Genomic DNA, 27,069 nt, shown 5'->3' with positions numbered 1-27,069 from the left:
TAGAAGCTAGACTGCAAGTGTCTGAGAAATAAACAGAAAGAAATTAAGGTAAAAGTGAAGAAATAAAGATATAAGTATAGATAGCTTTTTTTTTTTAGAAGTTTGGCAGTGAATGGGAGGAGAGATGTAAAACAATAGTTTGACGTAAGGGCAGGGTGAAGAATTAAAGAAAAAAAAAGAATAAGGACATCTGAGCATGTTTGTAGGTAGGAGGAAAGGAGTTAGATGAACTAAGGGAGACTGGCCAAGTAGGAGGGCTAAATCTCCTAATGGAAATGGGAGCATAAGAAATAAAGAACACAATTTGAGAAGTGGCCATGCCAGGGAGAAGAGACTTGACTGGAACAGAGGGAAAGAGAATGGGGGGTGATGAAGGAATTTAAAGTATAGAATTGGGGGGGGAGTAATGAACTTAGGATGTATAGCTTCTATTTTGGGGGTAAAGTATGAGGTAAAGTCCACTGTGAGAGGAAGGGAAGAGATGCAGTGGCGTGCTGGTATGCAGACTGAGAAGGGCAGATGCTGCAGGGACTGCAACAAGAGAGTTTACCAGGGAAAAGTTAAAGTGTTTAGGGGCAACAGTGAGGACCAATCATTTGAAATCACAGTGTGACTTTGTCCGTCTTGCATCACAAAGGACAATCAACAATTATTTAATAACTATGCCAATGTTCTTCTTAGGCAATTCCCAAATTGTAAATAGGTTGAACATTGGCTCAAAGTGTGGTCTGGGGATCCTGGAGTTGCCAAGAGTTTTTAAGGGAGTATATAAGATCAAATTGTTCTCATAACAACACTAAGATGTTTTAATATCTAAGATAATAAATAAATATCAATAGATGTAATCCACAAAAGCAGATCTTTGGGGAGTCTTCAATAATTTTTAAGAACATAAAGGTGTCTTGAGATCAAAAAGTTTGAGAGCCACTGTTTGATTTTCTCATTCTAAAATATGATGGCTGTTTCTCCCTAAGAATATAATGGGTAGTGGAAAATAAAGGTAAACTACTGTAATTTGCATTGGTAGCTGAATCACAGAAAAGTTAAGAACAAAAAAGCTTTATTCTTTTGCAAAAATGTAAATCCTTTACTTTTTGCACCATTATGGAGACATTTCAGAGATCAGAGTAATCAAATTTCTTTAAGGGAGTCAAACTCTCTAAGAAATTATACCAGATCAAATGTTCAAGATAAAAAGAACAAGAAAAACACTACATTCTATTTCTTTATATATTACTTGGGGGGGGGGCAGCTGGGTAGCTCAGTGGATTGAGAGCCAGGCCTAGAGACAGGGGGTCCTAGGTTCAAATCCGGCCTCAGACACTTCCCAGCTGTGTGACCCTGGGCAAGTCACTTGACCCCCATTGCCTACCCTTACCACTCTTCCACCTATAAGTCAATACACAGAAGTTAAGGGTTTAAAATTTAAAAAAAATTAAAAAAAATATTACTTAGGGGGAAAGTAGTAGTAGTAGGAAAATAGAAAAAAAGGTAGAAGTACTATTGGCCACAGCTAAGTCTTAGAGTCAAACTAAGCTAGAGACAAGTTCTGCTGTTTATATAACACACGCTAAGGGCAAGAGTTTGTTCTTAGCCCATGTTCAGAAGATATGTATATTTTATACTAATTATGTGAGAGCTACAAATAAAGTATTTAATTAATTACCTGCACGGTCCCAATATGGTAAGTCATATGTTCCTTCTGTTTTTTTCTTTCTGGAAAGACACACACACCCCTCCAGAAGTTAACACATAGATTAAATTTACTCCCAAGACACTTCTGGAACTATAGCAGGAACAAAAAAGTTAATTATTAAGCCTACAAAATTTCACTTGAAATACTGCCCGAGTAAGCTTTCTGCCATGAAGATAGCTAAACTGCATTTTGCAGCCTCAATAAATATTAAGTTACAAGCCTTCAAAGAAAAGATGCAGTATGCTCCCTCTTATTTTCCTCTCCCCAAATCCCACTTTTCCTTTCTTGAAACCACTGACCTTAAAAAAAAAAAAAGAGAGACCAAGAAATTGAGCAAGTAAATAACAGCTTTTGTCTTGTTACACTGTGCATAGTTTAGTGTGGACAGAAAGGAGAAAAGTGTTAGAATTTGGCTTTATTTCTTGGGAAGAGGAAGATATAGTTTTTATTTTTTTTTATTTGTTGACATAAATTGTTTATAAAAACATAAAATAATATCAGTGCCTCTCTTTTGCTTCTATGCCTGATTCAGTTTGACTAATGTTTTTCCTATTGCCGAATGCGCTAAAAAATAGTGTCATTCATTTTTAAGCGTTTGGATTAAGAATTTTACCTATAATCTACCTTAATCCAGAGGTTTGGAGACATCTTTAAACATTTTCTTGCTCCTGGGTTTTATTTAATATCATATAATAAACCCCCCCAAATTATCTTTGTAAAGAGTAGGAAGAGCATATTATTATATTTTTATAGATAAGGAAACAGAGATGATGTTACATCTTCAAAATCATTTAAGACTAGATATCCCTAGGTCAAGTCCATTCAAATACAAGTTCTGTTAAATGGCATTTCCCTCCATTATACAAATTAAAGGGAGCTTTAAACTTTCTATCTCTAATATTGCCTTCCTTAGCAAGTCTGTATTTATTTAAAGTACAATATTTCATGGTTTTAAACTAAGGGATCATGTAAATAATACAACAGGCTCAGTGACAAGTGAAGTAACTAACCAACTATTTGGTAACAGGATAATAAAATGCTACTTTTGTGAGAAAACAAAAGCTGTCTTCTACTATTGAACAGACTTTTTTCTTAGCATTTTATGGCTAAAGCAAATCTTTGCAATGCAATGAGAAGAGTGTGAAACTTAAAGAGTCAAAAACACTTGAGATAAATGACCAGTATCTGTACTGATATCTATGAATCAAATATTTATTATGTTACCTGTTTCTCCAATGCCAACCACAAACTAAGATAAGGATAAGGGTAGTGAGGACCATGACCAGAACAGGGACTAGGACAGCAGCCAATGCTACATCTGAAATTCATTAAAAAAAATAGTAACAATTTGCACATAATAAACATTACATCTGTTAACATTTCTGCACACATCAAGTACATTTTATCCCCCAAAGATTCCAGCAGTTGTTCCAAGAACTTACCATATGACAAAAACTTTTTTTTAAACCCTTAACTTCTGTGTATTGGCTCATAGGTGGAAGAGTGTTAAGGGTGGGCAATGGGGGTCAAGTGACTTGCCCAGGGTCACACAGCTGGGAAGTGTCTGAGGTCAGATTTGAACCTAGAACCTCCTGTCTCTAGGCCTGGCTCTCAATCCACTGAGCTACCCAGCTGCCCATGACAAAAACTATAAAGAAGATTAACAGACACCAAGCATAGAACAACATCTCACACCATAGCCTAAGATAAGCTCAAAATGGGTATAGGATTTATACATAAAAATGATATCGTAAGACAATTAATAGAACATGAAAGTTACCTATCAGAGCTATAGAGGGAAAGTTTATGACCAAACAAGAGATACAGTGTTTTGTAGGAATTAATTTTGATTACAGATAACTAAAACATTTTTGCAAAAACAAAACCAATGCAGATAAAATTAAAGAAAAGTAGGAAACTGGAGGAAAAAAATCTTTGCAGCGAGTTTGATACAGTTCTCATTTCTAAAATATATAGAGAATTGACTCAAATTTACAATAATAAGATCCATTCCCTAATTTAAAAATGGTCAAAAGATATGAATAGGTAGCTTTAAGAGGAAGAAATCAAAACTATCAATAGCCATATGGAAAAAAATGCTCTAAATCACTAATTAGAGAAATACAAATTTAAAAAAAACTCTTGAGGTAACTTCTTACAACCATCAGATTAGCTAAGATGATAAAAAAGGAAAATGACAAATGTTGTAAAGGATGTGAGAAAACAAATACAATAATGCACCATAGACTGGAACTGTGAACTAGTCCAACCATCCTGGAAAATAATCTGGAACTATGCCCAAAAAGTTATTTAATTGTACACAATTTTTGACACAATGGTATCATGTATAAGTCTGTGCTTCAAAGAAATTTAAAAAAAAGAGGAAAAGGATCCATAAGGTCAAAAATATTTATAGTCATTCTTTCTGTGGTGGCAAGAATTGGAAAGTGATGAAATGTCCATCAACTAGGGAATTGCAGAATAAGTTATGGTATATGAATCCAATGGAAATGACGAAGGTTTCAAAAAAACCCTATGAAGTTTTTGTATGACTTGATGCAGAGTGAAGTGAGGACCAGAAGAATTAATTTATACAATAACAAAAATATCATTAATATGATTAACTTCGAAAGACTTAACTTTGATCAAAACAATGACCAATTATAATTCCAAAGGTCACTATTTTTGGAACTGTGAACTAGTTTAGTCATTCTGGAAAGCAATATGGAACTATGCCCAAAAAGTTATTTAACTTTGCATACCCTTTGACCTAGCAATATCGCTATTATGTCAATACCTCAAATAGATCAAAGGAAGAAAAAGACCCACAAGTTCTTAAAAACATTTATTTTTATAGCATATATTTAGAGCACCTTTTATGGTAGCAAAAAAAATGGAAATGGAGGATATGTCCTTCAACCAGGGAATGGCTGAACAAGTTATAGTATATGAATGTGATGGAATACTACTCCTGTGCTATAAAAAATTATGAAGGGGATGGTTTTAGAAAAACCTGAAAAGACTTATGAGGTAATGCAAAGTGAAATGAGAACAGTAAGAATAAATTAAAGTAAGAGAGACAACTCCGAAGGCCCTGGGAAAACCGTTCTGTATACTCAGACATAGGAATAGTGGATTTAGAGTGGGAGATTGAGATTTTTTCTTTTTAGATAAGGCTAATGCAGTAATTTGCTTTGCATGACAATACATATTAGTAAAAGATTTCGTTTTTCTTGTTTTCTTAAGGGTAGGGGTTGGGGAGGTGGGAAGGTGTGAATTCAGAGCAGCAAAGAAAATGAAATTTAATTTTAAAGACAAAAAAAAATTTAAATTGCTCTCCAAAACAAGATGTGAATGTGGAAAAAATATAATACTGAAGTCAATGGCCTCCTTTTTCTTTTTATGTTAGGATCATAAAAATGCCCTATGCCTTTTATGCAAAAACCTGCCTAGTCTCTATTCCACACTGAGGAGAGAGAGAGAGAGAGAGAGAGAGAGAGAGAGAGAGAGAGAGAGAGAGAGAGAGAGAGAGAGAGAGAGAGAGAACCCCTGTTAGGAACACATAAAACAAAAAAAATTTATGCATTGGCCATGTTGAAAAAAAAAAAGTCTCACTGTATCTGTACCGAGTCTGTCAACTCTCAGTCAAGAAGTGCATAGTTATGTCCTCATTATCTTTAATCCTCTGGAATCCTATTTAATTACAATTATCAGAGTTCCTAATTCTTTCAAAGTTGTTTGTCTGGCATATTATTGTCATTCTATATCTTGCTCTTCTGGTTCTGTTCATTTCATTCTGAATGAGTCAAACACGTTTTCTCAAGGTTTCTCAAAATCATCTCCTTCGTTTCTTACAGCACAATAATAGTCTATGACAGTTATATTCCATAATTTGCTCAGTCATTTTCCTCAATTAATAGGCATCTCCTCAGATTTCCACCCTTTGCAACCTCATTACAAGCTAAACTTTGGAGTTTGGTTAGTTTAGGACTAATCCCTCTTCCTCTTATATTCTTGTTAATTAAAATGTTTTTGTACCCAAGTATGTATATGTATGTGGTTTTTTTTTCTCCTTTGATCAGTTCAAATGAGAATAAGTTTCAAGCATCAACTGCTTTCCCCTTTGTTTCCTCTTCCTTCTTTGTATAGATGTTGATTTCTTCTTCCTCTCTTTACATCATAAAGAAGCACTTTTAGTCCTTGCCTAGACCCCTTCTCTGATTCGGAAGGAGGAGTCAAGAGGGGATGGATCATTTCCCCATATCTGGATGTAAGCAGTTCATCCTTGCATACAGCCTTGTGATTGTTCATTCACGTTTCTCTTAACTTCTTTATTTGAATTTCAAAGTTTCTACAGGGCTCTAGTCTTTTCTTTAGAAAGGGTTGGAAGTACTTTAATTTGTCAGATCCATTTTCCCCCCTCTAGTATTATGTTCAGTTTTGTTGGATAAGGATGGACTAAACCAAGCTGGGGCTAAGTGAGAGACCTCAAACCCACTGGTGAATTAGGGGGATGTCTACCCCAGGCATGTGAAGGCATCCCTAGCAGAATGGGTAGATGAGAACAATTTGTTCTAAGGACCATGAAGGTAGCTGAAAGCAGGTGCTGTGGAGCATGGCCAGACACTGAACAACACAACACAACAGCTGCTGCCAATGGACTTCTATGACTGAGAGAATGGGGCTGCCTTTGTGCAACTCTGCCTAATTTAAAATCCAATTCACACATAAGCCAATGCATCACCCTAAGATGTCACTGGTCCTTTTCCAAATGAAGGATGAACAACTTCTGCTTTAATGAAATATCTTGCTCTAAATTCTCTTCTCCTTTACCGTGGCAGTTGCTAAGTCATGGATGATTCTGACAATGACTCCTTGGTGAATGAATTCTTTCTTTCTGGATGCTTAAGGTATTTTTTCTTTGACCTAGATGTCAAATATAATGTTACTGGAAGTTTTCATTTGGGTGCTTCTTTTAGGAAGTGGCTTGTGGATAACATTTTGACCTCTGGTTCTAAAAGATGTGGGCAGTTTTCTTTAAGGATTTCTTGAAACCTGATGCCTAGACTCTTGCTTTGATTATGTCATTCAGGTAGTTTAATGATTTTTTTAAAGTTTTTTTTCTACTACATCTTATTTTCTAGTACTCTTGTTTTTGCTTTAGAGTATCTAACATTTTCTTCTATTTTTTCAGTTTGACTTTAGCTTGTGTTTGGCCCATTATCATTTTCATGGAGCTCTTTCCTTGGGAAAGTTTTTAGCTTTTATACGGGACCATGTTAATTCCCTTTCTAATTCTTTTTCTCACAGCTCATTTCTTTTCCTTTTTTTGCCTAAGTTTGTGGCAGTGAGTTTACAGATGTTATTGTAGCATTTCTAAAAGGAAAAAACACTCATTTGGAGTCAGAAAGACATATGTTCAAATCCTGATTCAAATACTTACCATAGATATTAACCATAGGTTATGCACCGTCTTTCTAAGTCCTTTTTTATCACTTATAAAATGGAGATAATATTAATACCACCACCTTTAAGAGTTTAGAGAAGGTAAATGATTTTTAAAACTCAAAGCATTATATGTGTGAATAATATTCTTACTGCTTTCTTGCAAAACTGAAACCATTAAGTGGTTTCCACATGTAATTGGTAAAAACTTCATGGAAATGAAATTCAAGCTGGAATCTGTAGTATAGACAGGATTTGGACAGATGCCTAGTGTAAATTTAATCATATATCAGATACCCTCTCATTGGGATAAGAAAGCTGTTTCCATTGACTCTGCAGGATTAATTTAAGGAGCTTCATAGGATGGGAAGAATTGTTATAAGATTGTTTATTCTCTGCTTTTTTGACGATGCTTGACCAAATCTAAGGAAAATAAAAATAGATTGTTTGCATATTTAACAATTATAATTAAATAGGATTATACTTTCTGATTTGTTAAGGGCCATCCCTTGGAGGTAGAGAAGTGCTTTATAAATCTAGTATTAAGAAGAAAGTTGACTAATAGAGGAGAGGCCTGAAGGGCTGCAGGTGGGAAAACATGATCTCTCACCCAGAGATCTTGCTGGAAGATTTGAACCCAACTGAGATTAGGGCTGTTAGGAAAGAAAATAGGAGTAGAGATGAAGATAAGACTTGTGAGCTATGGCAAGAGAGCCTCGGGCCTATCCAGTGACTTCCCCTATCAGGGGCTCACGAATTGGAAAATGTTTACTACAGGCTGCAGAAGCTTAAACAAGAAGTTAAGAGAGTAAGGGCTGGTCAAAGAGAGGGAAGACAGCTTTTGCCAGGTGCAGACCTCATCATTTGGAGAACTTACAGATTTGTACTTACGAAGCCAGCTGAACTAGTTTCAGATGGGAATTTCCATTTGTGTTTTTTTTGGCAGCTAAAATGGGAAAGAGAGGTGGTTCTACATATTTGGTCTCACAAAATGTAGTGCTTCAGTTTGACTTTAGTCAACACTGGGGACAACAGAGAAAAGAAAAAAAAATTTACAATAGATGAATTCAGGAGACTTGATTTATGCCCTGGATCACACCTCCCATTTCCTATTCCCACTCTGTTTTAGCTTAATAAGATACTATCTTTTGGACAGAGTTCTACCTGAATGGCCTCAGGCTTTAGCTGTGGGTTTTCTCTATCAGATTATCCTACAAATCTGGGCAGACAACCTGTGAAGTTTTAGGGAGAGGCTAAAGATTAGCCCAACATCTGTCTAAGTAAATAAGCATTGGGGATAATGGGAGGAGGCATTAGGCCTGTTACCACATTAGTCAGGAAGAGAACAACAATGCCTTTTACTGTAAGAAGCTTTATGTATGGTTTCTAAAATAAGAGATCAACAAGATGTTTGATAGTTTGGGAGAATGTTAGCAAAACAGTTTTCTGGAAACTGTTATCTGGACCGGGTCGGTCAGTAAGAGTTCTTTTACCTTTGACTAAATTTAGGACATTACTGAAAGCTTCCTACCCTGTCTGATCATTCCAAACCACCCAACTCAACTCATCCAGAAAGGCTGTCAGGCCCAAAATGAACTTCTGGAAGAGCTCCCCCAAAAAAGATTAGGTAGTCCAATGATTCTTAGATTCTCTCTCCTTAATCTTTTTTCCAAGTCAGTTGTTTTATCAGTGAGATATTTCAGGTTTTTTTCCATTCTTTTGAATTTGTTTTTTTATTTACTGATGATGACATAACATAACATAATAGTGGTAGGGAAGACAGGGGAGTGGACAATACTTGAACCCTACTCTCATTACTGGGGCAAATCAGGCATAAAATAGACATTCAATTGGCTATAGAATCCTATCTTACCTCATAAGGAAGTAGAAAGAGGAAGAGGAATAAGAAAAAGGGGGAACAGACAAAGGGGAGGGTGAAAGGGAGTAGTAGTCAGAAGCAAAGTAAGTATGAACAGGGAAAGACTAAAAGGAGAGAAAGAGAAATAGAGGCAATGGAAAAATAAGATGGAGGAAAACTACGGCAATCATAAGTGCATTTTATTGGTAAATTGATTACACTGGTCCTCTTTCTCCATCTCAAGGCAAGAGATTTGTCCTTAATGCAGTTGATAACTTTTTCAGGGCGTGGAACTACAATGTTAGTTAAGTCTACTACCAAAGTAGCCACCAGTGAAGTTTTTCTTACTTCTTTTTCTTTATAGGGTCCCCATTAACATCACCTCTTTCAGCAGCTCCATTTTACCTCCTCAAAGGGCCAAGTTTGAGCCTATCAGCATCACATTTGAAGAACATTTGATTTTCTAAACCATCTTCAGGCAGGTGATATTACTACATACTACATGGACTTCAACAAAATACAACTTCATCATGGTATTTCAGCTTTCAGATGTTTTACCTTTGACAAATCACCACTTCCCAAGAAAGGAGAGGGCTCTCCATCTCCAGTTCAATAATCTTGTGAATCCAATGATTTTTTGTTTACTTCTTGGATTTATCTGACACAGCTAAACTAATTTAGTCCTGGTACCAGGTTTTTTTTTTTTTAAACCCTTACCGTCCATCTTGGAGTCAATACTGTGTATTGGCTCCAAGGCAGAAGAGTGATAAGGGTAGGCAATGGGGGTCAAGTGACTTGCCCAGGGTCACACAGCTAGGAAGTGTCTGAGGCCAGATTTGAGCCTAGGACCTCCAGTCTCTAGGCTAGTTGGAATAGCCATCCAACTGCCCCCAGTCTTTGTCCAGGTAACCCTCTCTTTAACCCTTTCCTTATTCCATCCTCTAAGTAACCTGGGCCTTGAGGTTTTTGCCCCACCAGAAAGTCCTATATAACCCAAGAAGGAAACAGTTCAAGTTTTTCTTAATTGGCAGATTTCATTTCTTTTGTGATAGTTTGGGCAATTTCTTCCTATAAGGGACACTGAGAACCAAGAATAGGATTTTTGGAAGGTGATAGGGGAAGAGAGGAGATTGCCTTTTTATGATTATGGTAAACAAAAATTCACCTGAAAAAAAAAGGGCTCTTTTCAAGGATTTCCTAATGACTTGAATTCTTGGATTAAGGTGAGGGAAGAGTCTTTATTCAACCCACACAAAATCGAGACCCCTTAGCAGACACCTTTAAAATGTACCAAATTTGCTATCACTCCTCTGGTGAGGATCTCATTGAGGGGGAAATTTTGGCTAGTGGACCAGGAAATTCTGACTGGGTGGTAGTATGAGGTCCTGGAATAGGCTAGTCTTAGCAACTTTGCTACAGATGACCTAGACCTATGATGAAAATAAGTGATGACATTGAAAGTATTGTCATCTCTATTGATCTGATATTCCTGAGACCGCTCCCTCATTGTTGTTTTTATATCAGGAGACCCACTCTAAATTGCTCTTTGCATAGTTACTGAAGATTGCTCTTATTTTTATCTTTTCATTATTTTATTAATCTACTTCTCTAGTGTTACATATTTAGTCAGAATTGTTTGAAGGCTTATTATACAGGTAGAAGATCCCCTAGAAAAATTCAGAGATCTTGCCTTCAGAAGGTGGGACATGGTAGGAGCAGTACCTGTTTTTTGAAGGTTCTGTTAGTTTCCCTTTAAGGTAGGGAGGTTGTCCCTGGGATTTGAATGGTCTTATGAATTATGGCTTAAATGATTGGTTTGGCTTCTGAAGAATAAAAGTCATTCATGAGGAACTGGTGCTCTTTAGGCTTTAGTGGAATAACCAATGCTCCATAGGGATATTTTTATAATATAATATTACCAATTGCCATGATAAATACAGAGGAAGAGGGTAGCATTTATTTAAATTTAACTAGAAACTATTTCTTGATCTTATTATAAGGAAAGTTATTTTTATTGCATTTTAATAATTTAGAAGAGTTCACACTGCATTCTGATTCTGAGCCTAAATCACTAAATATGTATGAAAAAGGCCTGCCCCAGAATAAATGGACTCTCCCAGTTAACAGAGGCTGGATGACTACTTGTCAGGCATAGAGGAAATTCTTTTTTAGGTATAGTTAGATGAGATAGCTATGGAAGTACCTTAACTAAAATTCTGAAGGAGAATAAGAACAACCTGACTTTAGTATAAAGTACAGGTTGAGGAGTAATGGGAAACAAGGTTATGAAATTATACAATATAATGTAACTAGCATTTACATAATACTTGAAGATTTATAAAGTAATTTATATATATAATAAAATTTTCTCCCCTAGACAATAACTAAAACAGGGAACAGAAAAAAAGATGGCAAATCAAATTTAACATTAATTGCATTAAATAAAAATGTATAAAACTCTATTTTTTTTATTTTTTTTTAAACCTTTAACTTCTGTGCATTGGCTCCTTGGTGGAAGAGTGGTAAGGGTGGGCAATGGGGGTCAGGTGACTTGCCCAGGGTCACACAGCTGGGAAGTGTCTGAAGCCAGATTTGAACCTAGGACCTCCCATCTCTAGGCCAGCTGCCCCAAAAAACTCCCTATTAAAGAAGATTGTTACAATTAAAAACACATCAAAAATTTCTTATAGGAAACATGATGTAGAAGATAAAGATATATTAAAATAAGAATATACTGCTAGCTCTAAAGGACATTTAAGTCGACAAAGTTTGATTCTGAATATATTCAGTGCAAAGTTTTGGTATCACACACAACAGGAGACATGCTAGGCCAGAAGAAAACAATAGATCTAGAAATGGATAGCACTAGAGATGAAGACCTAGACTTATAAGAAGAGGCATAATAGGTAGAGACAGGAAAACTACAGTTCCCAAGAAACTGAAGAGAAAAAAAGATGGCTGAGGACAGAGCTTTTGTAAATACCCTTTAAAGAGGTATAACAAGGGAGATAGTAAAAGTAAAAAGGTGCCAATGAAACATAGGAGAATCACTGGTAAAATGTAGTATCATTAAACAGAGGAAAAATAGTTTAGGGAAGGAGAATGGGGAAACTTTGTCACATGCTATGGAAAGCATGTCAAGGAGTATGCATAAGAAAAAGACCACATTATATGGCAAGAATTCAGTGAACATTTATTAAGTATCTACTGAAGGAAATATCACACAAAATTCTAAGATAAGAAAACAAAATTTCCTGCCCTTAAGAAGTTTACAATCTAAGAAAAAAAGATAAAAAACATGAATCACTAAAAAGAGCATTAGAACCAAGAAAATTACGAAAAATATCCTGAGAGACATAAAGGTTAATTTAATTGATTACAGTTTATAAAGAGGGTTACTATATGGACTCCCAACTGCATAAAGATGGCAAGACATAATAAAGAAAAATAACGGCTCCAGTTTGCTGCAACATGTAGTATATTAACTGAAATAGTATAAAATAAGCCTATAAGAAGAGGCAGAAGATTCAGTGTAGAAGGTGAGGAGTTTTTACTTAGCAGGTAATGGAGAACCACAAAAAACTTTTTAGCAGACAAGTGAATTTATCATAGCAAAGCATCAGAAGGAGGGAGAAGGATGGACTAAGGAAGAGAGAGATGATACGCAAGACCACTTTACAGCCTAATGTGATTTTTTAGGCAGCTAGGTGGTACAATGTATAGAGCTCTGGGCTTAAAATCAGGAAGGTTCATCTTCCTGAATAAAAATCTGGTCTCAGACATTTCCTAGTTGTGTGTTCCCGAGTCAGTCACTTAATCTTGGTTAGCTCAGTTCCCTTATTAGTAAAATGAGCTAGAGAAGGAAATGGCAAACTACTCCAATATCTTTGTTAACAAAACTCCAAAGAGGGTCAAAAAGAGTCAGATACAACTGAAATGCCTGAACAACAAGGTAAGAAGACATGAAGGAGACAGATACCAGTGATACTGTTGAGGTAGAAGAGATAGGCCTTGGCAATGAATCAGATACAGAAGGTAAAAAATGAGAAGAGAATAAAAAAAAATGAGCCAGTACCAAAAATCAGGAAGTAGATAAGGGAAAAAAATAATGCAGCAGAAAGAACATAACCACTTGGTGTCAAAATCCCCAAGTTAAAATAGAATCTAAACTTTGTGATTTGGGCACTATTGAGTCACATGGATGACTTTAGGAAAATCACTTCACTTTTCTAAGGCCATAGTTTCATTTTTAAAAGTATAGTCCTGTGCAAGATGATCTCTTAAGATCAATTTTAACTTTAAATCCTTTGAGTTTTTTGGACATATTGAGTATGAAGTGGAGATATTCAACAAGTCACTAAAAGTCTACTTTCTCTGCCTCTTTACCACCATCACCACTACTACCACCATCATCTTCATCATTACAACTAGCATTTACACAGTGCCTGCCATGTGTTGGGCACTGTGCTAAGTGCATCTGATCTCACAACAACCCTCGGACAAATCTTGGAATTATCATCCCCATTAGAGACTGAAGAACCTGTGGCAAATCCAGGTAGTGACGTGCCTGAGGTCGCACCATTAGGAAGTGTCCGAGGGCACATTTGCACCTAGGTCTTCCTAATGCCAGGGCCAGAGCACGAGCTAAGGGAAGAGCCTGTGGCTGAAGGTGTAGAATCTTTACAGAAGAGACAATGGCATCACACAGAGAATGAGATTGCAAAGGAGAACCCAGAGAGGGCTCTAAGGGATTCCTACATTTAGGGCGCGGCAGGAACAAATCAAAACTAGTTAAGGCTATGCTGAAGGAACAGTCAAGAAAGATTACAGAAAACCAGGAGAGAGCACACACAGAAATTGTGGAAGGAGAGAATATGAAGAAGGGTGGTCAAGAGTTGAATTATAAAGAATGATTGAGGATGACTAAGAAAAGACTACTGAATTTGACTGTCACTCTTCTTTGGTAACCATGAAGAGAGTCGTTGAGTCAAGTGGTAGGGATGGAAGCCAAATGACACACATATGTAAAAGTGCAATAAATACTGTTCATCATGTAAAAATTTGTTCTTATAATCACCAAATCATCAAGGTGGAAGGGCCCTTTAAATAATCTCTTCCATCTCCCTCTTTTCAGGTGCATTAATGTCTAAACTGGTGATTGCTAACTTTAATTTTGATGCATTGCAAAGTTATCTATTCAATATGTTTATATGTTTAACTCTTCATCTATCTTTCCATATATCTATCTGGATTACCAAATTATTTTAAATTCCTTTAAAATGTAATAGACTTCTGTACTAGGAGCAATGCAATGATCCAGGACAATTCTGAGGGATTTATGGAATCCTATCCACATTCAGAGGAAGAACTGCAGGAGTGGAAACACAGAAGAAAAACAACTGCTTGAACACGAGTTGATACGGACATGATTTGGGATGTAGACTCTGAACAACCACCCTAGTGCAATTATCAATAATGTGGAAATAGGTCTTGATCGATGACACATGAAGAAACCAGTGGAAATGCATGTGGAAGGGTAGAGGGGAGAGTAAGAACATGAATCATGTAACCATGGAAAAAATTTTTCTAAAAAATTAAAAAAAAAAAGAATAAAAATGTGCTGCAAAATACCTAGGACCTTAAACCATATAAAAATAATTCCAAAAACATTTAAAATCACCAGTATAAACTACCCAATTACCCAACTATCTGTTTTCTAGGATTACATGACTATGGATCAAAGCTTGAAAAGGATCTTTGAAAGGGACTCTTTTCAAGAAATGTGGAAACTGAGTCTAAGAGAAGTTAAATGTTGTTACTCAAAATCACACAGTTAGAAAGTAACAGAATTACAATTCAATGATTGATAGTGTTAGGGCTGGAAGGGAACTCAGAAACCATATAGTTCAACCAGTTCAACCGTTTCATTTTACATAATAAGAGACTGAGACCCTAAGTGTCTTGCCCAAGTTAAACAGGCAGATTTAAAGGCAGACTTTGGACCTAAAAAAATCCAAAATCTCTGCACTGTGCTATGCTCCTTATATCAGATCCTTCAATCTCCAAATCCACTGCCTTTTTCACAATACTACCTATGATGCCTTTGACTGAAGTTCTCCATTGATGGAGACACCATAGACTTCTTCAGTTGTACCCTCCTCTCCTATTTTATCACCCCGAGAGTCAACAAGTTTGCCATTATGTCCAAACCAAATTTCTTCTATTTTAAGCCCATTTCCTATTATTCGATTTTTTTATGGATGCAAAAGACTGATATTGGAAATTTTGGAATCCTTGAACTAATTCTGAGGTCCCTGACCTGAAGTTTAGGGGTCTTTCAAACTACATTTCCTATGATTCCTGGCTTACCTAATGATGTAGGCGGTTATGTGATGATGTGGACCAGGGGTTAAAAATGAATGGCTGGGGCCTCAGCCACTTCCCAGCTGTGTGACCCTGGGCAAGTCACTTGACCCCCATTGCCCACCCTTACCACTCTTCCACCTATGAGACAATATACCGAAGTACAAGGGTTTAAAAAAAAAATCTAAAAAAAAAAAATGAATGGCTGGGCTTTCACTGTCTCTTTTCCAGCTGAAGCAGAATGGTGAAGGAGATGATGATGGGTCCTTTAAAATGACTCTTAGTATGGCACGTGGCTTCATTTTTCTAATGGCTACCAATAAATCCTTTAAAGCCCTAATATTTTTAAATCTATCCTTTTATATCCATTTGATTTCTTACAAGACAACTCATCAGCTTTCCTTTCACTAGAATCACTAAAGGAAAACCTGACAAGAAATAAATTCACTTTTTAAAAGAAAGAAAAATCTAAACCGTGGAACCAGAAATGCATTAGAAAAATATATGATCAACCACGTAGTGCGATAGGGATATGATTGGGGTTTTGATGTTAAAGAATTGCTCTACTGCAAATTTGAATAACATGGAAATAGGTTTTGAACAACGATATTGTTATGAATATATAAACATCCCCAAGTCCTAGTGATAGAGATGTGAAGCAATAGGAGGTATTGGTGAAATATATGAATGGTAAAGTGAGTTTACTTAGAATATGCTTCAATGACCCTGTAGCTGCCTGTGATGAATCAGGTAACAGGAATAAGCTGTTCACCTGACCCCACCTACTACTTCTGACTAATGAAGGAGTGATTGGTTTCCCTCAGTTAGTAATTAGATTATATAATGACTTCAAGGGTAATAAACTCTGAACTCTATTTCTGACTGCGATTGTTGGATTTAAACTAGAAGAACAGTAATTATAAAGTTGTCTTCAGTATTTGCCAGGAGAATCTATAACTGACAAATTTCCCTTTGGAATGTTGAGAATAAACCAGGTCTATATTAATTTATTTATATTAACTAATTTAATATTATAACAAATAAGGTAATGGAAAGGTTGGGGTGAATAATGAGAAAAGAGGGATCAAGAATGAATCATAAACCTTATCTATATATTGAAATTATACTAAATCTTCAGTAGATTTCTCAAGAAGTTAATATCCTGAAGCCTGCCTAGCAGAATGTCTGGACAGGCCAGAGGCCTGACCCTGATTGCTGATGGTTTATCTCAGTCCATGATGATTTTGCTTTTGTAGTTGATCTTCTTGTTAATATTTAGATTTGTATACTGATGTTGATTTATAGATGTTGATTGATGAATAAAACTGGATGCTGATATACACAGAATAGCCTATAGCAGCTTAGGTACCTAACCCTAACAGATATCAGTAACCTAGCTAAGAGACAATACTGAGATGATCCTTTCCTCCCACCAATATCTCAAAATTGAGACCCTGATGTTCTGAGTTTTCCTCCTTTTATAGGCACATCTCAACTGACTTTTGGTCTCATGCCAGCTCAAATGCCCTCACTGCATTCTGTGTTCCAACTCAGTAACTGGTAATCATGCTGGTTCAAAATGGCTTCTTGCAAAAGTCTTTAGAATACATATATAACCTAGTGTAACTGCTTGTTGGCTTTGGGAGGGGGGGATGATAAAACGGGCAGGGGGAATCATGAATCATGTAACAGTGGGAGAATATTTTAAATAAAAATAAAATAAATAAAAATAAAATAAAATTCTAACCCAAAGATTCTAGTCTTTGGGACAAGAACTCACTATTTGACAAAAACTGCTAAGAAAATTAGAAAACAGTATGGGTAAAATTAGGTTTAGCTCAACATCTTACAACCTATACCAAGATAAATTCAAAATGGGTAAATGACAAATATAAAGAGTGAAATCATAAATTAGGTGAACATAGAAAAGTATAACTGTCAGATCTGTGGGAAAGGAAGGAATTTAAGACCAAGCAAGAGATAGAATATTTCAAAATGTAAAATGAATGACTTTGATTACATCAAATTAAAAAGGTTTTGTACAAATAAAACCAATGCAATCAAAATTAGAAGGAAAGCAACAAACTGGGAGAACATTTTATAACAAAACTCTCTGACAAAGGTTTAATTTCCCAAATATATAAGGAACTAAGTCAAATTTACAAAAAAATCAAACCATTCCCTAATTGGCAAATGGCCAAGGGACAGTTTCCACATGATGAAATCAAAACTATCCATAAGCACAAAGTGCTCTAAATCCCTCCTGATTAGAGAAATGCAAATTAAAACAACTCTGAGGTACCACCCTCACACCTAGTAGATTGGCCAATATGGTGACAAAGGAAAGTAATAAATATTGGAGGGGATGTGGCAAAACTGGGACACTAATACACTATTGGTGGCATTGTGAATTGGTCCAACCATTCTGGAGGGCAATTTGGAATTCTGTGCAAAGGGTTTTAAAAGAATGCCTACCCTACTATCCTGTCATACCACTGCTGGGTTTGTACTCCAAAAAGATAATAAGGAAAAAAGACTTGTACAAAAACATTCATAGCCATGCTCTTTGTAGTGGCAAAAAACTGGAAAATGAAGTGGTGTCCTTTGATTGGGGAATGGCTCAATAAACTGTGGTATCTGATTGGGATGGAATACTATTGTGCTGAAAGGAATAAAGAACTGGAGGAATTCCATGTGAACTGGAAAGACCGCTAGGAATTGATGCAGAGTGAAAGGGGCAGAACCAGAAGAACATTATACACAAGAGACTGATACACTATGGTAAAATCAAATGTAATGGACTTCTGTATTAGCAACAATGCAATGACCCAGGATAATCAGAAAGAACACTATCCACATTCAGAGAAAAAACTGTGGGAGTAGAAATGTAGAAAACCATATGATCAATCACATAGTGTGATAGGAATGTGATTAGGGTTTTGATGTTAAAGAATAGCTCTACTGCAAATATGAATAACATAGAAATAGGTTTTGAACAACAATACATGTAAAACCCAGTGGAACTGCTTGTCAGCTGCAGGAGGGGGAAAGGAAGGAGGTGGACCATGAATCATGTAACCATGGAAAAATAATCTAAATTTTAAAATGTTTTTAAAAATCTGCATGTTTTAAATTTCATTTTATTGTAAACTAAAGGTTATTTCCTGCCAAGATAGATATTGCGGATAAACAACACAAAGAGTCATAAAACTGAAGCTTTTAAATTGATATCCAATTGAGAAAAAAAAGTATGAATTAAAGATGATTTAAAATCATAAGGTTATAGGATATGAGTTGGAATGGACCTCAGGGGTCATCTGATCTAAATTAAAACTATGGTATTCTCATCTATCCTTGCTTTGAAGGCCTTGAGTGACAAAAGAGGAGTCATGGATACTATTTTTCTTGATTTACTAATTTATTCATATTTTTAAAAAATATATACACACATATACACACATACTTTTCGGTGTAGTTACCTTCCTCTTACTCAACTCTTTATCAAAAAAACTACAAACTAAAATTTTAATCTGGGGAAAGGTGACTGTGGTATTAGGAAGTCCTTATGTTTTGTCAATAAAAAGAAATAATGCCTGGTTACTTTTGGAAAACTTATTCGAGGAAGTATTGTTACAAATAGCTTCACTTAATTTTTTAATTTAATTTTTTGCATAAACATAGAATATTTTACGTTATCTTTTAAAGGTAAAGATGCACCTCAATTAAATATACCAAACCACCTAGCTGCCCTACCAATTAATTTTTAATCTGCTTCCAAAGTCTTTTATTAAATATAACTTTTATTGCATTATGGCCAGAATAGATGTTAACATTTATGCTTTATGTATTTGTTTGTGAGGTTTTTATACCCTAATATAGTAGGTCAATTTTGTGGAGGTGTCATACATAGCTGACAAATAGGTATATTTCATTCTATTCCCATTCGATATTCTTCAGAAACCTATCATAGCTAACTTTTCTAAAATTCTATTTATCTCTTTAACTTCCTTACTGTTTATATAGTTTGACATTTACAGCCTTTCACCATCTGGCTCCATCCTATCTTTCTAGACTTATGTTACATTATACTTCTTTGCAATATGCTAAATTAGGGGTACTCAATGCAGCTGTTTAAATGTAAAGCTATCTGTATAAGCCTGAGAAGTTTTAAAATTAGGAGATTTTCCTACCAATTTAGATTTCTATATTTGTGGGCAAATGACTCCTACAAAGAAATATTTATGTAATATCCCAGTATCTGCATTAGAGGGGAATAAAGGAAAAAGCCCACATGCAATAATTATGTGTCCAAAAGATGTTTATTATAGGCTGTTCTTTATAGCAGTTTAAGACAGGAGGGTGTGTGCTACAAGTGTATGCTCAGATTTGGGTGATATGATAGTGTAACAGTTCAGAAAATTTTCAAATATTGTCTCTAACCTGTATTAGGAATATATACTCCATCTCCTGTAATCTCTAGTTTCTTCAATTATTGAAGCAGGTATCTATAATCTTCTAAATGAGGTCTTTCTGATCCTCACAGCTGTTAGTGCTCTCCACACCCAATACATATTATATTCCATCACTGGAAACTCCTTGGGGGCAAAGACTGATTTCTTTCTTTTATTTTAACCCATACCTTCTGTCTTAGAATCAATACTACCAGTTCCAAGGCAGAAGAGTGGTAAGGGTTAGGCAGTTTGGGTTAAGTGACTTGCCCAAGGTTCCACAGCTAAGAACTGTATGAATCCACATTTGAACCCAGCATCTCTTGTCTCCAGGCCTGGCTCTTTATCAACTGAGCCATGTAGCTATCCTGACTGATTCATTTTTGTCTTTGAATTCCCAGAATCAGGCATAGCATTTTGCACAAAAGTAGAAGCTTTATAAATGTTTACTAAACTGAATTGAGAGTGTTGTTCTGGAGAAGTTCAAAGGGATAGGATCCTCCCACACAAAAAGTGGAGGAGCTATTTTTACAGTGGAGATAAACTTCTTCTAAGACAAAGGGAATGCTAAGACAGTAAAAGTAGGAACAATAATATTTTAAGTATGAGGCAAGGTCAACCACTGAAAAAACAAATTATAGGAGAAAAGGTGAAAATAATTGTTCAAACCTGAAATACTATTGAAAACCAGGGCTTTCTTTAAGAAATAGTCCTCTATACTATTATTTTTCATCTCTTTAAGTGTTGGGAAAAAATCATTTAAATGATTCGCAGTGTTTTACAGAACATATACCTTTGGTCAAATTTGGAGTTACTGTAGTGTTTTTGATATCTGGAGTCATTGTTGTTTGATCAGTTTGCAGAGGGAAGTTAATGCCATGGCGAGGTGGTGGTCGATTGAATTTTGGAGCACGACCTGAGGAGAAAAGGTTTTTAAAGTTTTTTCTTTTAGTTACATGATCTCAAATGAAGTAAAATTAAAATCATTTTGGAATTCTTTAAAAATTTTACTACCTAGTGCTCTTATTTCAGGAAGGACTAATATAAGAAATATAAGAAACTATTAAAAATCGATTATTTAAAATATACATACCTTTGGCTACATATGAAGTGAATGTTGTGTTTCTTATATCATTGTTGTTCCGGGGAAATGGTGGCTGAGTTAGTTTTGGAGCACGACCTTGAAACAAATTTTTCAAAAAATTATCTTTTTGCTAAAAAAATAGGAATTTTGTAAGCCCTTAAATGTTTTTAAGAGGTTAATTTACAAATGTAAATTTCAAATTTCTGAACAGTGAAACATAAACAGGAGATTATTATTATTTTAGTGCTACATATGGCAAAATGGGAAAGTCTATGAGACAGTTAATTGCTCTGCATATATAATTTCATTGTAGATAAAATGTAAGATGTAGATTTCAATTTACTCCTAGTAAGTTGCCTACTGCTGTGAAGAATGAAGATCAACCACAGACTTCAAAGAGTTCCCAGGGTGAGGAGAGGTCAAGCAACATTATCAGGTCACACAGCCAGCACGTATCATAGATAAGACTTGAGCCCAAGCCTTCCTGATTCTAAGTTTAACTTTCTCTCCTTGCTGTTCATTTGTGTTTGACTCTTCATGACTTCATTTGAGGTTTTCTTGGCAAAGATACTGAGGAGGTTTGCCATTTCCTTATTCAGTTCATTTTACAAAGAAAACTGAGGCAAACAGAGTTAAACAGAGCTAGCGTTTGAGATCAGGTTTGAATTCCTGAATCCAGATCCAGACTTCTCTCCACTATGCATCCTAGCTGACCCTAAATGTTCTCATTGGACTATACCACAATTCCTCACTTGTTACTACCTGAAAAATTAAGTTCCTAGGAGTTTTCTCTACAAAAAAACTCTACAGATATAAAATGTATATCTAAATTTTTATACATCTTTTGTATATCTAAAATTTCATTTTAACTTCTAAGTTGTCTTCTCTCTTATAAGAAGAACTTGGTTATTAACATAGCCAATGGTGGAAAAAGATACCATATTTAAGAAAGGCAGATTTCTAATTTACCTACTAATGAATGAACAAAATTTACTAAGAATTTAATAAGTTTTTTGGTCAAGAAAACTTCCACTGTACCAGATTGTCAAAAGCATAGGTACCAATGGTACTGATTTGAAAAATTGGTTCTATTTCTTCAAAACATGTGAATCAAAACTTGCCTTCTTTTGAAAGCTTTGGCATTACAGATAGAAGCAAAAGTTATACATGGAAAATGAAAATAAAAATAGAAAATGTTCTAAGCCATACATGAACATCAATTTTATCATGTAAGATTCCACCTTTCACTTTATAGTCACTTAGGATGACATTTGAAAATCTGATGCCTTGCCAAATGAACTGAAAAATCAAAAGACAAAATAACACAATTTTTAACTGTTTAAGGTAATGTAATCATTATCCCTCAAAACACAAACTACATTCCTTCCATTTTTAGGGAGGAGTGATGAAAATAAAAAAATTAATTTAAATACATGTACAGTGCAACTATATACTGTTCTTTACCTATAGGAATAAACTGACATCCAAGCAATTCCACTTTCATTGCAATTTTTTGCTGCCATTGTACAGGATTAATTCTAACAAAACGTGCTATAATGGGTGGGATGAAGTTATTGCGTACATCCTGGTAATAGTCTGTATTTCCTTGAAATATCTAGAAGAAAAACAAAAATTGATATTTTATAGCAACAAGAACCAAATGGATTCCAAAAATCTGGTTTAACATGTATCACTTTTTTCTCTCTCTTTAGTGACATTTGACCAATAACTTTGACAATTAACTAAACATCACTTAAAAATACATAATCAAAATATTCATAATAGCACTTTTTATAACATAAAAGAAATGGAAACCATGAAGTTGCCCATCAACTGAGGCAGGCTAAACAAGTATTCCATAAGATTGGAATTTTACATTATAGCTCCTATTTTAGATGAAAAGGAAGAATTCAAGGAAACATGAAGACATGTATATGAATTAAGGCAGAACGAATAAGCAGAACCAAGAAATTAATATACATCATGACTCCAACAATGTAAATAAAGAGATCAAAACCACAACTGCAATTGCAATAACCAAGGTTGGTACCCTCAAAAAGATTTAAAATGATCCTCCCTCCCTTTTGTGTAGAAGTGGAAATTGTGGCTAGGACACACTGCCTATACCATCAGACTCTTTTAATATGCTAGTTAATTCTATTGAATTGCTTTCCCTAGTTCTTTTCTATTCTTTCTTGCAAAGAATAGCTCACTGGTTAGGAAAAGAAAGAAGTATAAATTAAAAAATGAAAGTGATGTTAAAAAAAATAAATGAAAATATATTTCTTTAAGCACTGAACATTAGTAATTGGAAAGCTAGCAAAATGGCTAATGATTTATTTTTTCAATATAGCATGAGCATATTGTCTTCAAATTACTCAAGAAATTAAAGATATTTTTGGATAAGCAAATTAAAAGGTTCTAATTACATTAGGAAAGGCGGAAATAAAAATACAAGTGCATTTACAATAGCAATTTAAAGGTATATGAACACATTAATTTTATTTCTAATTAATGGTTACATAAAAAGTACAAGTCATGAGAAACAGGGTTGCTCATGTGATTTTTTTGGGTAACCTTTCACTATGAATTAAGAAAATTAAAAGTGAGAGTATTCACTCACTTGTACTAGAGATATGTCTCCCTCTACAGGCAAAAAAAAAACCCCAAGGGTTTTCCTAGTCAATTCAATTCTGATTAAACTGATCTTCCAAAAAAACCAAAAATAGCTAAACATTAATATGGTGCCTACTACTATATTCCAGGCACCATGCTAAGTGCTTTACCATTATTTTCTCATTTGAGTCTTAGAATAACCTTACATGGTAGATGCTATTATCATTCCCATTTTTACAATTAAGAACTAAGACAAATAGAGGTTCAGGATTAGTTAAGTGTCTAAAGCTGGATTTGCATCCCCCTGGACTTATTATTGGGTAATTCAAGAATGAAAAAAGCTATTAATGTGCAGCAAAAGCAGTCAGACAAAGTAGCCTTAGGGACACAAGCTACATAAGTAAGAATAAAGTTCTAGTTCTAATTATATTTCTCAAAACTCATACATTCAATAGAGGCAAAATACTAAAATATCCTTACCTACAGAGTTCACAAATAACCAACTCAAAACAATTAGGCTTTTTGAGATGATAAATGATCAAGGAACCTTTAACAGCAGTCTAAAATTGGTATGAAACACGTCATTTCCAAAAAAATATTATGAGCCATAAAGAGGATGACAAATAAAGGGCTCTAGATTATGTCATGACATTTGAAATGGGGAGATTTAGCCTGCAGAGGAAAGAACTCAGGAGGGACGTGATAGCTAGCCAAAGAATCTGAAAGACCATCATGTTTATAGGAAATTAACCTTATTCTACTTGGCCTTCGAGGGCAAAACTAGGAAGTTGTGGCAGGAAGATTTAAGATTATATGATATAAAAAAAACTTCCTAACAGAGCTATCTCAAAGTAGAATGCAATGTCTCACTACAGATCTTTAAGCAAAAGAAAGAAAATGATTTCTCAGGTATGTTGTATGACCTTATTTTGATAAGGGATTTGTCATTTTCAGTCCTGTCTGTTTCATTGTGACCCCATTTGGGATTTTCTTGAAAGAGAGACTAGAGTAGTTTGCTATTTTCTTCTCCAACTATTTTTCAGATGAGGAAATTGAGGCAAAAAGGGTAAAGTAACTTGCCCAGGGTCACACAGCTAGTAAGAGTTTAATATACTTGAACTCAGGTTTTTTTGACTCTTAAGCCCAGCACTTTATCCACCAAGCCACCTATCCCTAGGTAAGGATTATTTGACATCAAATCAATCAACAAACCTACAAGCATTTATTAAACACCAACTAGCTACCAGGCATGGTGCTAGACACGGGAGAGATGAAGGCAAAAGAGTACAATCTAAGAGGAAAAATAACCTGCCCAGGTAAATGTTTTTTTTAAAAACAGATAAAACATACAATTTTAAGCTTGAGGAGGGAGTTAAGCTCCAGCAATCTGAGGAGACTACTAAAAACATATGGAAGGTAGCAATTTAGTTGGGTATTGAAGGAAACCAGGGATCCTAGAAGTGGAGATGAAAGAGCAAAGCATTCCAGGCACTTAAGTGTGTGTGTCTCTCCAAAAGTCAATTAGTATTCAGACAAATAAAATTATTTAAAATGAGAGAGGAAATAGGCAACTGGGGGAAATGTTTAGATTCTCTGATAAGTAATAACAATAATGGCATTTATATAATGCCTAAAAGAGCTAAATATATTGTCTGATCTTCACAACAACCCTGGAAGATAGGTGCTATTTTTATCCTCATTTTGCAATTGAGAAAACTGAGGCAAAATGAGGTTACGAAACTTACCCAGAGTCACAAAGTCAGTAAAAGTGTCTAGGTCTGGGCTTAAAATTAGGTCTTCCTGACTATAGAGCAGTGCTTTTATTCATTATACTACCTAGCTACCTCAACAGAGCTCATATCTAAAATATATACAGATTTGATTCAAAATTATAAGCCCAAGAACAATTCCTCACTAAATATGAGTAAGCAATTTTCAGAGATACGAATGAGCAATTTTCAAGCAATTTTCAGAGAAAGAAATCCAAGCTACCAAAAACTATATGAAAAAATGCTCTAAGTTATGAATCTAGAAATGCAAATTAAGCAACCAAAATACCATCAAATAGGCAAAGGTGACAAGAGGAGAAAATGGCAAATATCAAAAGAGCTTCAGGAATAAAGGCATACTGTCACATATTTGGTAGAACTGTGAATTGGTCTGTTTGTTCTGGAAAGCAATTTGGAACTATGTCCAAAAAAGTCACTAAACTATGTATCTCTTGACCCAACAAGGTTCCATAAGGAGGATGAGGAAAAGAAATGGGAATGGCAAATAATAAATACTTGCTAAAATAAGTAAATAATTAAAAATGTTAATGAAGGTGATCTAAAAACAATAGATTTTTAAATAACTAATGCAGAAGTTTAGGTATTAGATAAGGACAATTACTCAAAGAATCATGTATTCTCTTTATGAGACATAACTGTCTAATACAAGCTGAAATCATAAAAGTTCATATGGATCTAAAGTGATAGACCAAACGTGAAATAAATGAGATAACTGAAGGAGTAAAAATTGTAGTAGAAGTCTAACAGACTATATCAGAATGGGTGTCAGATGTCAGTATGGGTTACCAAAAGCAATTGTGAAAATACCTTAAGATATGAGCTAGCCAGGTGGTGACAGTGGATAGAGCGCTGGGCCTGAAATCAGGAAGACCCACGTTCAAATCTGGCCTCAGACGCTTACTGGTTGTGTGACCCTGGGTGACTCACTTCACTCTGGTTTGCCTCTATTTCCTCATCAGTAAAAAGGAGACAAGCACCGATCTAGCAGGGTAGTTATGAGGATCAAATGAAATGATACTGCCAATCAAACTTCCTGCTTAGACATCTCAAACTATCCATCTCTCAGACATCCTATACTGAACTCCCCCAAACCCTCCTCATTTCCCTGTTACTGCCAAGGTGCTGTCACCTACCAGTGATCAAGGTTTATGCACAGGAGTCACTCCAGGCTCTCTGCACTCCTTTGCCTATATCTCCTCATCAGTCAGGTCTTCTCCTTCCAGCCTTCTTATCTTCTCTAGCATGTGCTCCCCTCATTCCTACCTCCCCGCAGCGAGAGGCCCAGATCACCTCCACAGGGTGCTGGATGCAAGTCTCTCACCCCGTTGATGTATTCTTCCTTGAGTGATGGCGTGACCACAGTAACCTCTTCAGTGAACCCTGGCAGCTCCTGATTACCCTTCAGGTCCAACATTCAATCCTCTGCCTGACATTCCAAGTCCTTAGTCCGACCTTTCTAGCCTGCTCCCATCTATGATCCGGGGGCACCTGGCACAGGGCGCTCTAACCCAACTCAGAGAACAGTGGCTGACAACTTGCGACTCTCCCTCCTCATCTCAGTGGGCTGTTTACCCGACTTCCCTCAAGCTTCCAAGGCCCACCTCTCCTGGTCTTCCTTACTTCTCTGCTTTGTATATAGCTGTCTGTGTGTCATCCCCCCATTAGGCTGGGAGCCCCTTGAGAGTGCCCCAGTACTGAGCACAGGGCCTAGCACACACTTATATGCTTCATGATTCTGTAATTGTGTCTCTATTTCTGTTTATCTTAAA

At 35.6% G+C, this 27,069-nt stretch overlaps 1 protein-coding gene across 1 annotated transcript in view; it reads right to left on the bottom strand.

The window, feature by feature from the left end:
- Positions 1–27,069, bottom strand: part of DCBLD2 (discoidin, CUB and LCCL domain containing 2) — a 92,349-nt gene that overhangs the window by 5,050 nt on the left and 60,230 nt on the right. Inside the window, exons 10-14 of the mRNA XM_044670131.1 lie at positions 22,359–22,509; positions 20,904–20,990; positions 20,604–20,726; positions 2,921–3,014; positions 1,667–1,716 (exon numbers count right to left, since the gene is read on the bottom strand). Of these exons, the coding sequence (XP_044526066.1) occupies positions 1,667–1,716; positions 2,921–3,014; positions 20,604–20,726; positions 20,904–20,990; positions 22,359–22,509 (505 nt within the window). The remainder of the gene's footprint in view (positions 1–1,666; positions 1,717–2,920; positions 3,015–20,603; positions 20,727–20,903; positions 20,991–22,358; positions 22,510–27,069) is intronic.

The sequence above is a fragment of the Gracilinanus agilis genome, chromosome 3 (assembly GCF_016433145.1).
Source record: "Gracilinanus agilis isolate LMUSP501 chromosome 3, AgileGrace, whole genome shotgun sequence".
Classification (NCBI taxonomy): domain Eukaryota; kingdom Metazoa; phylum Chordata; class Mammalia; order Didelphimorphia; family Didelphidae; genus Gracilinanus; species Gracilinanus agilis.
The sequence above is the reverse complement of the archived record's forward strand: the minus strand, read 5'-3'. Positions and strand labels throughout refer to the sequence as shown.